Raw genomic sequence first — 13,938 nt, 5'->3', positions numbered from 1 at the left:
GGGCTCCCAAGGGAGGTGGTGCTCTCCCCTACCCTGGGGTCTTGAAGAGGAGGTTAGATAGGCATCTGGCTGGGGTCATCTAACCCCAGCGCTCTTTCCTGCCTATGCAGGGGGTCGGACTTGATGATCTATTGAGGTCTCTTCCAACCCTAGCATCTATAAATCTATGAATCTATGAACTCACTTTCCGGTTCCATGAAATTCCACTCAAGGACATTATGGCTGCATTCAGGAGAAAGAAGACATGCACACCACACATGCAGGTGTTCCCTGCACTGCTAGCTTGCGGCGTGGAGGGTAAAAAAAACCTATGCCAAAAAAAAAAAGCAAGATGGCACTCATGGCAGTAGTGTGTGTTGCCCAAAACTGGAGCCTGGCCAGCCAGAGCCAGCTTGCCAGCTGCCAGCTTGCTTCCTGCCCCAGGTTGCTGCCAGATCCCTAGGTAAGCCTTCTAGAGCCAGCACAGCTGCTGGCCCCAGCTTCCCCTACCCCACTCAGGGTACCTGCTGTATGCCAGAGCCCAAGTGGCACTGGTGTTCCATGGGGACAAGCAGCAGCAGGCCAAGGTGTGCCGCTACTACTTGCACCTGGGGAAACTAATATCCATGCTCATCTGGATGTGCCCTGTGTGTGCATCCTCATGAGCAGGAACATGCGTTTCCCTGGGGAAAAATAGCAGCAGCATATTTGTGTCCCTGCTAGTTGTCCTTAGGCACACCCCTTCATGCCCGCTCTGTCATGAGGCAAATTACCCTGGGTGGGATAGAATAGGCTGCGGCCAGCACCTGGGATGCTGGGAGCCTACTGAGGCTGCAGCAGCAGTGATCTGAGCATGCAGAGCCTGGCAGGCATCTGAAGTGTGGCTCTAGCTGGCCAGGCCCCTGTTTTGGGCAGCGCATGCTGCAGCCATGTGAACCACAACATTTTTTTTGGCACTTTATTTTTCACACTGGGATCTCCTGGTATCAAAAAACCCAGTGTGCTGCTAATCAGCAGCACAGCGAACATGTCCACGTGTGTTGTGTACAGTTTGCGGCAATGCAGATGGGTCTGTGGCACTGCAAACTGCACGTGTGCACTCATGGGGACAATCCCTATATGTTTAAGTGTCATTGTCTGTATCGCAGTTATCTCATTAGAGGGAAAAATAAGGGGTGTTTGTCATTAGAGCAGGAAATAAAGGATCTTTGGTCAAAAATAATTTATTTAGAAAAGTTTTGAGCAGAGGATATGGTAAGGATTTTTTAAAGCATCTTTTTTTTATAAAATGGGTTGATAGCCAGGTACTGCTAATGAGCAATTCTGATTTCTTTCATAAATATCAGAATCTGTCTACATAATCAATTCTGCTTAGCAAAAATTTAAGTGAAAGTGATGCCTTACCCATCATAAAGGTTACAAGACTCTATACAGGTCCTTCCTCTGATGAAACGCTTGCAGGAGAGGCACTGGTCTGGTCCTGGTCCCCAACAGCCATCACTGGAGCATAATTTGTTACACACCATTCCATCTGCAGCTACAAAAATGAGAGAGAAATGAAGGTAATTGTAAATGTCATTAGTTGTTAGATTGTGAATCTTATCTTCTAAATCACTGGGATATCTTTCACCCAGGATCCAGAGAAGGATAACTTTCACCCAGCATCCAAAGAAGAGCAGTTGAGGGACAGGCAGAGGGCCTCTGTATCAAGGACTTCTTCCTCTTTGCACAGAGCAGGGAAGAATTCAATAATCTCTGAATGATGACATCTTTATAATTTGGACTGAAAACCTGCAGTCTCTAATTAATTTCCATCACAAATTCAATAATCATCACTTCTCCATCAGATTCTCTTGAATACTCCAGCACCAACATTTCCTTTTTAGACACTATGATCAATATCCAGAATGGTAAAATACAAACCACCACATACAAGAACCCCATGGACCAACATACATATCTGCACAGAACCAGCAATCACCCTAAACACACCAAGAAAGCTGTATTCTATAGCCAAGCACTCCGATACCGCGGAATTTGCATTGAGGAGAATACCCACGATCGTCACATTCCAAATTTCAAAAGAGCATTCACCCAACAAGAACACTCCTCTAGAGAGATAGATTGCACTTTTGCAAGAGCCACCTAGATACCACGTGAAGAATTGCTACAGTACAAAAAGAAAATTCCCATGGATCGCACACCATTAGTTATGACGTACCTTTCTTCCCTGGAACCTATATGGAAAATCCTCAAACAACTGTAACCCATACTAGAAGAAGACCCAGTTCTTAAAGAGATCTTTCTGGAACCACCCATCCTAAACTTCAAACAAGCACTGAACCTTGCCAACCTCGTCAGCAGAAGTAAACTTCCTTGGGCCCAAAGCACACCGAATGGATCCAGAACATGCCAGGATAAAACATGTAAAACCAGCCAACATTATCTCCACCACCCCCACAATAATGACACCCCACAACAGACCCATCACAATTCCTGGATCTTACACCTGCACCTCCAGAAATGTAATATATCTCATCCAGTGCACCAAATGCCCTGATGGAAAATATGTAGGTGAAACAAAACAACAACTGCGTACCAGAATGAACACACACTGAAAAGCTATCAAAGACAAAAATACCCAATTACCTGTGGGTGCACACTTCTCACAAGAAAACCACTGTCTCTCCAATTTCTCAGTTCTAATCCTCAAAGGGAATTTACAAAACACCTTTTGAAGACAAGTCTACAAACTTCACTTCATAAATCTACTGGATACAAAAAAGCATGGACTAAATATAGACATCGGATTTATGGCACATTATAAACCGCCTGCCATCTGATAAACCCAGATCACCTGTCTGCATTTTAGCAGCTATATTCTATCACTAGCTCAACGTTCCCCTCTTTCCCCCGCCTATATGTCTTACATCTATTGTCTCCCATTCCCTCTGATCTTCACTGCTACGCATTTGCAGTTTCACAGACCTGTATTTTGCATACTGGCTTTTCTTCCGCCATGGAGAACACATCAGCAGCAGACTCTCCCTATACGTGAAGAAGGGCGTTTCTTCCCAAAAGCTTGCAAAGAACAATTTTTCTAAATATTTATTTGGCCTAATAAAAAATATCACTTTTACCCAAAGAACCTTGTCTGCCTATAGTCTCTACCAGGCACAGAGAAGCAAAGACTGGGACTGATCTGGCAACAACTCTAATTCACTGACTGCATATGCGTGCACAGTTTCTCATAATCTGTTCCTTGGTGCAAAATCCCCCCATGGGAAGAGGGGGTGAGTTCCACAGGCCTTCATTACAGGGGAGGGTTGGATTTGTAGGAGCATTCATAGTTGAACAAATTCATCATACTTTGTAATACCATCAAGTGTAATCTTATCAGACTTATGCCAATGCTGAACTTCTCAGAAAAATCCAATTTTAATTCAGTGTGTCATTCTAGCACATGCATTTTGAAAATAGCAACATAAAAGTCAACAGAATTTAGAACAGTTTTGCACATTTCATTATTGCTTTTCATTTCTATTACAGTAGTGCCCTGGGGTCAACTGAGACCAGGGCCCCATTGTGCCAGACACTGCAGCAACACAGAATAAGGCCCCCTCTATATGTGCAGGTAAGGGTACAATTGAATTTAATGCGTGATCCACACAATCATGCATTAGATCCAATCATGGCTTCTTGCTGGTATAGGGGGGAGCCTGATCCTGAGCTCTCCCTGTGTTGACAAGAAGCAAGCTCCCATGGATGGGAGCCCCCTTTGCTGTGCGGACTCCCAGCCATGGGAGCCATTGGCAGCTGAGACCAAGGGCCCCATCAAGCACAGGATTCAGATTTTTCTGAGAAGTTCAGCATTGGCATAAGTCTGATAAGATTACACTTGATGGTATTACAAAGTATGATGAATTTGTTCTACTATGAATGCTCCTGCAAATCCCACCCTCCCCTGTAATGAAGGCCTGTGGAACTCACTCCCTCTTCCCATGGGGGGGATTTTGCACCAAGGAACAGATTATGGGAAACTGTGCAAGCATATGCAGTCAGTGAATTAAAGTTATTGCCTGAATTAGAGTTGGAGCTGGGACCAAGAGTCCTGTGCCTGACGGAGTCCTTGGTCCCAGCTGTACCACACAGGCAAGAGACTGAGAGCCCTATCAGCTGCAGGATTCCCAGCACCCACAGCTGTGGGGTGCTGCTGATGTATCCCAGCCACAGGGGGGTCATGAAGCTCCCCCACACTCCTGCAGCTGGGAAACTACATTGGCTGCAATATCCCAGCCCCAAGGTGTGCACTGTGCTCCCCAGTGCCTGGGAGACTGCAGCAGCTGTGGTCTCCTTGAAGACTGCCTGCACATGTAAATTAAAGCTAGACTGAAACCAGCTATGAAGTTATTACACATTTTCAAGCAATAACTTTATAGTTGATTGGGCCTTTCTAAGGCAGCATAGTTAATTTGCATATGTAACCAGTCTAAATGTATTGCATAATTGAAGATATACTTGTGTAATAGTTATAATGTGTAGAGAGGGCCTAAGACACAGTCCCTGACAGTAATAGATGGCAGTGGAATGGGGTGATTATAATTACCGTATTTCCCTTTCAAGATACCAAATAACAGGCTTGTTTTACTGTCAGGCTTGGCTTGGGACTGTTGTTAAGATAGATTGTAATGGATAGCACCTAACAGCACAAATGGATGTTGAGTTTTCTTAGCTGATGAGTACAATCCTCCTAAATCATTCCTCCAGTCTGCAATAGGTCACTGCCTGCTCCCTACAGTAGTCTGTTTATCCATTGCTTTTCCTTACTGTAATGCATAATGTTCCACATTTAAATTTCTCTCGGGTGTGGAAGTATTTATTCTCTTTTTGTGCCAGGCAGAATGCCTGAATGTGCCTCATTAACAACTCATTGAATATCTGTCATAGAAGCCTCGTGCACAGTACAGAACAGTGCTTCATACACTGGTTCCCTCTTTAACTACCACTTAATCACCTCTTTTTTCACTGTGGTGCAGTATTTGATGCTGGTGCTGTGCTTGTTCATGTGCCTTTTTGATCAATAGGGTGTGCCTTGCTTATGTCTTCTTTTATTTGTTACACGGTGTTTCTCGCACCTACTTTATAATGCTGTGAGGGATGAAACATGTGTCACAAGGGCAGAATGCATCCCTTTGATCTGCATTGCTTATTTCATTCTTTCTTCATCATCATCCAACTTACTGCCCACTGCATTTACTATCCAGCACCTCACCTGGAGAAAATAATGAGTAAAACCACAGTCCAGCATGGGTTGCATTACACAGATTTCTCTTGACCAGTCCAAAGACTAGACACAAAGAAGACTGTAACAAGGTATCTGAATTGTTGTCAGTAGGTTAAGCAAGAACTGCAGCCCTGAGAAGCACCATCTTCTTTTGCTTTGTTCTTGAAATCAGATACGGATTCTTTTGGCTTATCAAAACCTGGCAAATCTTCATTGAATGATTTCTCTTTCAATGAAAAATGGTTTTATGCGTCTCAGTGCAGAAAGAAGGCTATGCTGTTTCACCCTTCTATTATTCAAAGCTGCATAGAGAGCCAGTCAGGGAGCTGGTATCCTCTGGCCTAAATAAGCAGTTTCAAAGGCAGGAGATTTACTTCTGCTGTTGGTTCCATATGCCTACATTATGCTGTATCTTTAGTTTTACAGGTTCCATATACTACTTCCTCCAGTACTGAACAATGAATATGCAGTTCAAGGTGCTGGAGCTATACAAATATCTAAGGACCAGGAACTGGCCTCATCAGGTCTGGGATAGTTTGGTGACAAGGTAGCTACTGCTGTCCTTTATATTCTGTTATCTGAAGAAAATGCAATTATTCTCATTCAAATAAAAGCAAGAAAAAAAAGCATTCATTCTGTTGCAGACATAAATGGCATGGTCCTTTAAATATTTCCTTCTGACCTTCAAAACATCAGTGTGAGCTTCACCCAAGCCCAAAACAGACTTTTAACTTGGCCATTCATTTTTCATTTGACTGTGTTCATTCTAAGTTTGCAAAAAAATTAATGTATCTGATTCTCTTCTCAATTACATTCTTATAATCCCACTGAAGTCAAAAGCCTATTGATGTAAAGTGAAAATGAGAAGAGATTAAGCCCTCAAGCCTCTTCAACACTGCTCTAACCTTAAATTGATAGAATTTCACATTTTTCTCTAACAGTCTTTCAGACTTAATTTTCTAATAGCAGATTTTATTATTTCAATCAGGTTGCCTTTTCTTTTAAATGAATTGAGTTATGTCAGCCCTTTGTTATAAAGTCAGAACCTCCAGGCATTGCAAATGCTACATGTATTCCAAACATTATGTTTCCTCTTTCAAAATATCTTAAGACACTTTACTGGTATTTCAAAGTGTCCAATGTCTACCTGAAGGCATGGACATGAACCAAGACAGTTCCTGGCTGCAGATGTTAGACCTTCAACTCACAACTAATATAAATACCTTGGCAAAGACACCATCAGCACTTTGTTGCTGGATTACTTTGTTTGAAAAGTTGACCCCTGGGGTTGCAGTGAGGTACAGGATGTGAGGTGCTACAAGAGTAATTCTCAACTGTTTGTGTGGTTAATGAAAATGCCTGGAAGTTGAGAACAGAGCTGGAGATATGAGGTGCAGGCTAATGGCCGCTGAATTAGCCACTGCCAGTATGTTAGACCACTGGTCTGTTAGAGAGGAAATAGCTTGAGGTTTATAGTGCCCACATGAACTAGCCAAGAGAAGAAAGGGAATAAATAGAATGGATGAAAAGGAAACAGAACAGCTGATCTAGTCATGTTCATAAATACTAAATGTATTAGCTCCCAAGTTAAGTTAGAAATATGCTTTAGGGTACCATTACAGAAAGTAGTTGTGCTCCAACAGTCACTTCTTTACGTGTGAGAAAAAGAAAAAGAAAGTGTGCAGTTAATTTAGCATTAAAATCTGCAGATTATATAGAACTAGTTTATTTAACAGTATAGGGGGAGAAAACTGGGAGTTGTTTCCACTCCCCTTTGTGTCTGATTTATTTGTATGGCATAGGCAGAACTGTAGAACGCACAGCTCAATCTAGGCAGTAATCACTAGTTATTCTCTTGGAAGCACAAAGCAGAGAAGGCAGAGCAGGTAGTCATGGGGAGAGCTAGGAGGTATCAGGGAGGCTGGGGCAGCCATGCCTGGGAGGTACATAGTAGGTACATAGTAGGCCTTTGTGGAGAATAACAGCCTGTCCACTATGGAGATCAGTTTCCTGTAAGGGCATCACAACTGCTTTAACAGAGAACAAGGTCTAAAGGATACAGTTCAGTTTATAGCAAACAGCTAAATTATTTTCCGACTGCCTCAGTTACTGATACCATACAAATTCTGTCAGGATTTATGAACTGGTTCACATTTATACTAAAGAGTCTCTAGTAACTTTATTACAGAAGTGTAAGGAGGGGGCCTTCTGTTCATGCAAATTATATACATGTCCAATTATATAGATTCCCAATTGTATAAACGTCCCTCTACACTTCAAGTAGGGTGGCCCTCATAGAGGACATTCCAGTTTTCTGATACTCTGTCCTCTACTGATACGAAACCCATTGCCTTTATGTCCTCTATTTTTCTCTTGAAGAGAAAGCACACTACTTTCTTGAAGAGAAAAATAGAGGACATAAAGGTGATGGGTTTCGTATCAACAGAGGACAGAAGACAACCAGATTGTCCTCTATGATGGCCACCCTATTCCAGAGTAAAGTAACCTCAATATAAATGGGAATCGGGTCCCAGTATCTCTCTACACCAGAAACCATTTATAAACCCAAACTGTTTCCAGGGGTTTCTGAAAGTTCAACAAGAAAAGAAAAATCTGTTAAAGAAGAGGGAGAGGGGGAGGGAAACTTCTGTTTACACTATAAACAAACTGTGAAATAATCTTTCATTAGGCGTCTCTTGTAGTATTAAATAAAAATTCCATAACAATATTACTCAGTTAATTAAACAAGCAAAGAAAAAGTCAATTAGGTCTCAAAGATTCATGAGCTTAATTGCTAAAAGCATTAGCCTCTTCCAAACAGCTTAGGGCAAAAGGGTAAGGTTGGCTAACCCACTTGGGTGAGGTTTTAATTCTTGCTGATTCACACTGCTGTATTGCTCTCACAAGTAGTTCTCTCAGTAGCTGGGAAAAACAGCTACAAGAATTTCTTGATTTGCTGTGTTGTCTTTTCGGAGTGGAAATAATGTCTTTTGATATCATATCACTAATAAAACCCTAATGTATTATTTACAAGAGTTTTTAAAAGAATATTACCGAGGTAATCCAAGGTAATCTTTGTTCCAGATGGTACAGAAGAAGCAGATTATTAGTTGCAGTGCATACAAAGTTGATTCCTTAATAATGTTGTTGGATACAGCAATGCTGGCAATATTTGTGCTAATATCACAACACACTGCCTCACAAAGAGCAGACTGTACTGTGTAAAATGTTAACAATGTTATGTAAATGTTTACTGAAAGTAAGCTAGACACCCTCAGCTGGACAGACTGAACTGAATAGGATAATGAAATACTCTTGGGAATAGGAGGAGCTTTAGACTTTGAGACTATGGAGCAAGTGAATGAAGCTTGTAGGAAGAAGAGGATAAGTAGGAAAATGCTCTGAGAACATTTGCCCCAAATTGTAAAGTATGCACTATGCTCCAACGGTTTTTACATCCACTGTAAAATGTTTATCCAAGCTCTAATTCAAGTAACTACATGTTGCCTCTCCTAAGTATGTCTTCAAGGTATGCTTGTCTCAGTTTTTATGGGTACTGCTTTCCCCCAAGTAAAACACATTAGCTGGGCTTCTTTTTTCTTTCATTTTCACAATGGGATATACTACTCATCTTCTAATTAAATGGAAATTGTGCTAGTTAACATGCTAACTGGTGATACTTACCAAATTTTAGTCACTTAGTTTTGGATAACCTAGACAGTGCTTTTGGGTTTTCAACTTTGTTAAAATAAATTGTTCAGTAAAAAGAATAATATTAATGCAAGAAGATAAATTAGACATAAAGGCTAAGTACAGACATTCAAAAAGCCTGAGGTGGAATTGATCTAAATTACGCAGTTTTATGTAAGTGGCATAGTTTAGATCAGTAGCAAACAGAACATACATTTGCCTTTTGGTTGGGGAGGCAAATCTTAGATTGGGTTGCACTATTTTTAAACCAGTCTATATATGCTGAACTTCTGTTCTGTTATGGTTATAGATGAGTTTTGTGTGACAAACTTCTGTTCTGGTATGGATATAGACCAGGCTTGTCCAATATACGGCCCACAGGCCACCATGCAGATCTCCAAGCTGTTTTCGGAGGCCCGAGGTGCTGTGATGGGAAATGAAAGTAAACACTGTACTTTCATTTCGGTGGGGGGGTGTGTGATGTTATATCACTTCCTGTGAGGTCTTTGAATATGGCTTGCCGGCCCACTGGGTGGTAAAAAGTTTATAATCCGGCCCCATATTCAAAAAGGTTGGACACCCCTGGTATAGACCTGTTTCTGATCACTTGTACTGGTAAAAGTATAATGTCTGTACCTAGCCAAAAGATCTACCCATATCTAAATCTGATAAAAACTACAAAGGTCTTTAGAGTGCCTTTGAACAATGTTCCCATAGAATACAATATCCTGTTTTACACTTTACCAACAGCAAACAGAAATAAGTGATCCCTTTAGGAAAACCATTGTAGTGGTTTGTTACATTACTGTATTGCTTAATTCTGCAAAGAACAGTAGATATGCATAGTTTTCAACTTGTGATTAGCCTAATTGGGCGTGTCCACATGAATGGGCATATGCATTTCCCTAGGGACAAATAGCACTGGCTCATAGCTGTGTCTCTGCTACTTTTCCTGGGGGAACACCCCTGCACACAAGCTCTGGTGTGTGGCAAGTTGTCCTGGGTGGAGTAAGGGAGGCTAGGGCCCAGTGGAGTAGCACTGGCCAATGCTTCCATTTCCACTCCCCCCGCCATGTCCACAGCCGATCACAGGGTGGCGGGGAGGGCCCCTTGGCAGCTGATCGCTAAGCCCAGAAATACCGGCAGTGCTGCTGGGGGACTGAGTACCCCTGGAGGTCCTGGCCGGTGCCCCGCTGGGGGCATGCCCCACTTGTCTCCCCATTGCTATGCTACTGCTGGGGCCAGCAACTGGGCTGGCCCCAGCAGTCTTATCTGAGGTTTCTGGTCTCCTCCCGGGACTCCAGCAGTGGCTAGCCAGGTGGGTGGAGCCTATTCAGCAGCTGGAATGTGGCTCTGGTCAGCCAGTCTCTGGTTTCCGGCAGCATCTCCCCACTTCTTTCTGTCATGGATTTTTTTTTGACACTGGGATCTCCTGGTGTCAAAAACCTGCACCATGCTGTATATAAGCAGCACAGCAAATGTGTGCATATGTGGTGCCTGTGGTTTGCAGTGCCACAGACAGGTCTACAGTGCCATAGATAGCATGTGCATGCTTGTCTGGTTCTGCCTGATGAGTTGAAAAGGATAAAATAATTTAAGGAAGAATGCCTTGAAAAAGTAAGTAAATATTCATTAGAGAATATTTTATACATCTAAAATATAATTATATATACTTATATATATTATAGATATATATAATATATATGACTTTTTCTTTGCTTGTTTAATTGAGTAATATTGTTATAATTATAAATATATAATGTGTATGTACACACACACACACACACACACACAGATATACTATTATACACACACGTGTGTATATGCAATTATTTATTTATTTTTTATAGGCCATCCTTCACAACAAAAGGCTCATGGCAGCTTACAATATAATATATTATTATGCATATACTGGAATATCATGACTTACTTGTTGCCACTTACTATGTTAGAACTTCCAAATGAAATTTTAATAGGAAGAATTCCATGTCAATATTCCATAAAAGAGAAAGGCAGTAAGAAGTCACAAGCTACTAAAAATATTGAATTGAAACTTGGCAGGCAAAAGGTGAATTTTTCAAACAACTTGCAAAATACATTAGTGGGGTTTTTTAATTATGGCACTTCACAGAAATATACAGGTTTTAGATATTTTTCATACTTTTATAGGTTAAATATGTTTTCACATATGCTTTCACATATACTCAAGCTACATAAAATATTTGTGTATCAAAGACATTGCTGATGTGACAGCAATTCATTTTCATGTACATTTTCAGAATAAATGCAAGTGTATTATCAGTGCAGTCGTATGGAGTATAAGCATTAAACTCAGAATGTTTCCATAGTCTACAGAGGTAACTTGAATATCAGCCATTTAAAAATATATAGCTGACCAGTAACCACTTCTGACTGGGCCTGATCCAAAGGCCTCTAAATTAAATAGAAAGACTCCTACTGATTTCAATTAGCCTCAAGTCAGGCTTTAAATAAGCATAATAATTTATTCAAGGTGTTAATCGGCTGCTAAATTGATATGATTCACAACAAGTAAAAATTTGCCTAGATTTATTTCATCTTGGTCTATAGGGTCAGGTACAGATATTACCTATAGACTGGTCTAAGTGATCAGAAATCAGTCTAAACCCCTAACTGTACAGAAGTTTGAGGTACACTTAAATCAGATCGATCTAGGCTGGACTGCTGAATTGAACTTTTTTATCAGTTCCCCTATCGATTCAAGTTAGGTCACTGTCTTCCAGCATCCCAATGTCTTTTCTGGCTCCCACTTCCCTTCCCTTGCAGGGAGGCATGCTAGCACTTGGCTGCTCCAGCAGAGTGCCCAGAGGGCCCCGCCCTTGAGCTCTGCCAGAGCCGACCCAACACAGTTCCTCTTCCCAGCCCTGTCTCCTGCCTCCAGCCATCTGTCAGCTACAGGAAGGCATCAGCAGGAAGGGCAGCATCTGTGTCCATTGCACAAGCCCCAGGACATGGGCACCCAAGTCCTTGAACTGTGCCCCTGCTTCCTGTCATGAAGCACCCCACAATGTACACACAGAGCTGACACTAAGCCCAGGAGAAACCCTGAGCTTTCACATAGCCCCACAGACCCCACCCTGGCTCCTGCACACTCAGCCAGGGACCCTCATGCTCCCATTTGTAGGCACGGTCCCATGGACCCTGACCCTGGCTCCTGCACACCATATCTCATAGGCCACAGCCAGGCACCCTGCCACCTGGACCCCAGCATGGACCCCTTCCCCCATTTGCAGGACTCAGTGTGGGCAATTTGCCTCTGGTGGGTCAGTGTGGCAGGGGGCAGAGTTTCAGGACTGGGCATGCATGGAGGCAACCCTGTGATCTCAGTGTCTTGGCCATTGTCGGCAGGTACCTGGGCCATATGCATAGGGGTTGCTGCAAGGCTTTTTTGATCTGCAGCTACAGGGTCGCAGAGTACTGGGATGGTGGGGGGAAAGGGAGAGGAGCACTGAGCAACCAAGCCAGGGAAAGCAGGGATATGCCCCTGGAAACTTCAGGAGCAGATGAGGCATGCAGGTAGAAGACACAGGAATTTTCCAGTCCAAGGCATAGGGTGTTGCCAGAATCATGGGGTGTCTGCTGGAAGTGTCAGGTTTGACCTAAAAACCACTATACAAAGCCCAAGCAAAAGTCTCTGTTATATAACTAATGCCCATCTGCAATGATAAGGAGGAGACAGTCTTAGATAAAGGAGGCTTGAAAACAAAAGCAAAATCAGAGGACTAGGGCAAAGAGCTAATTTAAATATTAAGAATCACACCCCTAGGTGGGGAGAAAGTATGCTAATGAAACATACATGTATGGAAATGAGATACATAGCTAAAACACAGGTATAGAGACATGCTCAGTAAAGAACTCCTTGCGTCACTCCCTTATAACCAATTAGCAAACAAGAATGCTTATGAAGGTCCAATACTCCTGTATAAAAGATGCTTAAAATTAAAAATCGGTGTGCTTGTTACGTGAAATTATTCCGCTTGCACCTTGTATTGCTAGCAATAAATCTTTATACTTTCACCCCTGGTATCTTTATTGGCCTTTGCATACCGGGCACGATCCCAGACTTGAGCTGGGGCTCAACAGTTTTTGGCACCCCAGATGGGACTGCCTTAGATAACTTTGCCCGGACTAGCTGACGACCAGACACAGCTCTTCCTTATCAAATGTCAGGCGCGCCCCGGGATCTCTTTTCCCGGTGAGACTTTTGCTTCAGGGGGAGCTGGATTGCTGAGGCGGCAGTAGCCTAACGGTGCAAAGTCATAGAGTGAAAGTATCAGTAACAGGCACCTGGGTGAGAGGGTAGAAAGGGCATAAGGCCTACCGTCAGCACGCCTGCCTGGGATTATCTCTGTAAGTATTCTGTCTGGCCCGAGTCCAAGACCAGTGATTTTTCCCCTGTGAGGACGAGGACTAAGAACAGATCCCTGGATCCCAGGTAAGTCGGACGGTCAGGACCGGGAAGGCAGCCCTGAGATGGGTACTATTAACAGTAAGGTTAGGAAATGTACCCCCCTCTCTTGTGCATTGGGACATTGGGCAGAGTTTGGTGGAGATCCTATGACTAGGAAGAAAGCTAAATTCTTCTGTGAAACTGCATGGCCACGCTATCAGCTAGATGATCAAGAACATTGGCCTCCGGAGGGAAGTGTTAATTATAATACTATCTTACAATTGATTTTGTTCTGCCGGCAGAATGGTAAATGGGAGGAATTGATGTATGCGCAAGCGTTTATGTCTCTTTGTAGAAATAGAAAGGTTTTGGAGGAATGTGGACTGGGGGAGGGAGTTGGGGTCTGTGAGATGACTTTGGTAGCTAATAAATCCTGTCCTGGACTGTCCGGAGCCGGAGGCTCTTCCCCCTCTGCTGCCTTTACCGTATTCTCTTCCTCTTCCTCCTCCTCCTCCTGATACAGCTGATTCCTTGCTGGCATCTGCTCTTCCTGCTT

General features: G+C 42.8%; 1 protein-coding gene across 1 annotated transcript in view; it reads right to left on the bottom strand.

The window, feature by feature from the left end:
* ERBB4 (erb-b2 receptor tyrosine kinase 4) overlaps positions 1-13,938 on the bottom strand; it is an 819,609-nt gene that overhangs the window by 268,664 nt on the left and 537,007 nt on the right. Inside the window, exon 13 of the mRNA XM_025202487.1 lies at positions 1,384-1,516. Coding sequence (XP_025058272.1) covers positions 1,384-1,516 — 133 coding nt within the window. The remainder of the gene's footprint in view (positions 1-1,383; positions 1,517-13,938) is intronic.

The sequence above is a fragment of the Alligator sinensis genome, unplaced genomic scaffold, assembly GCF_000455745.1.
Source record: "Alligator sinensis unplaced genomic scaffold, ASM45574v1 scaffold730_1, whole genome shotgun sequence".
Lineage (NCBI taxonomy): Eukaryota > Metazoa > Chordata > Crocodylia > Alligatoridae > Alligator > Alligator sinensis.
This window is presented reverse-complemented; position numbering and strand designations above follow the sequence as displayed.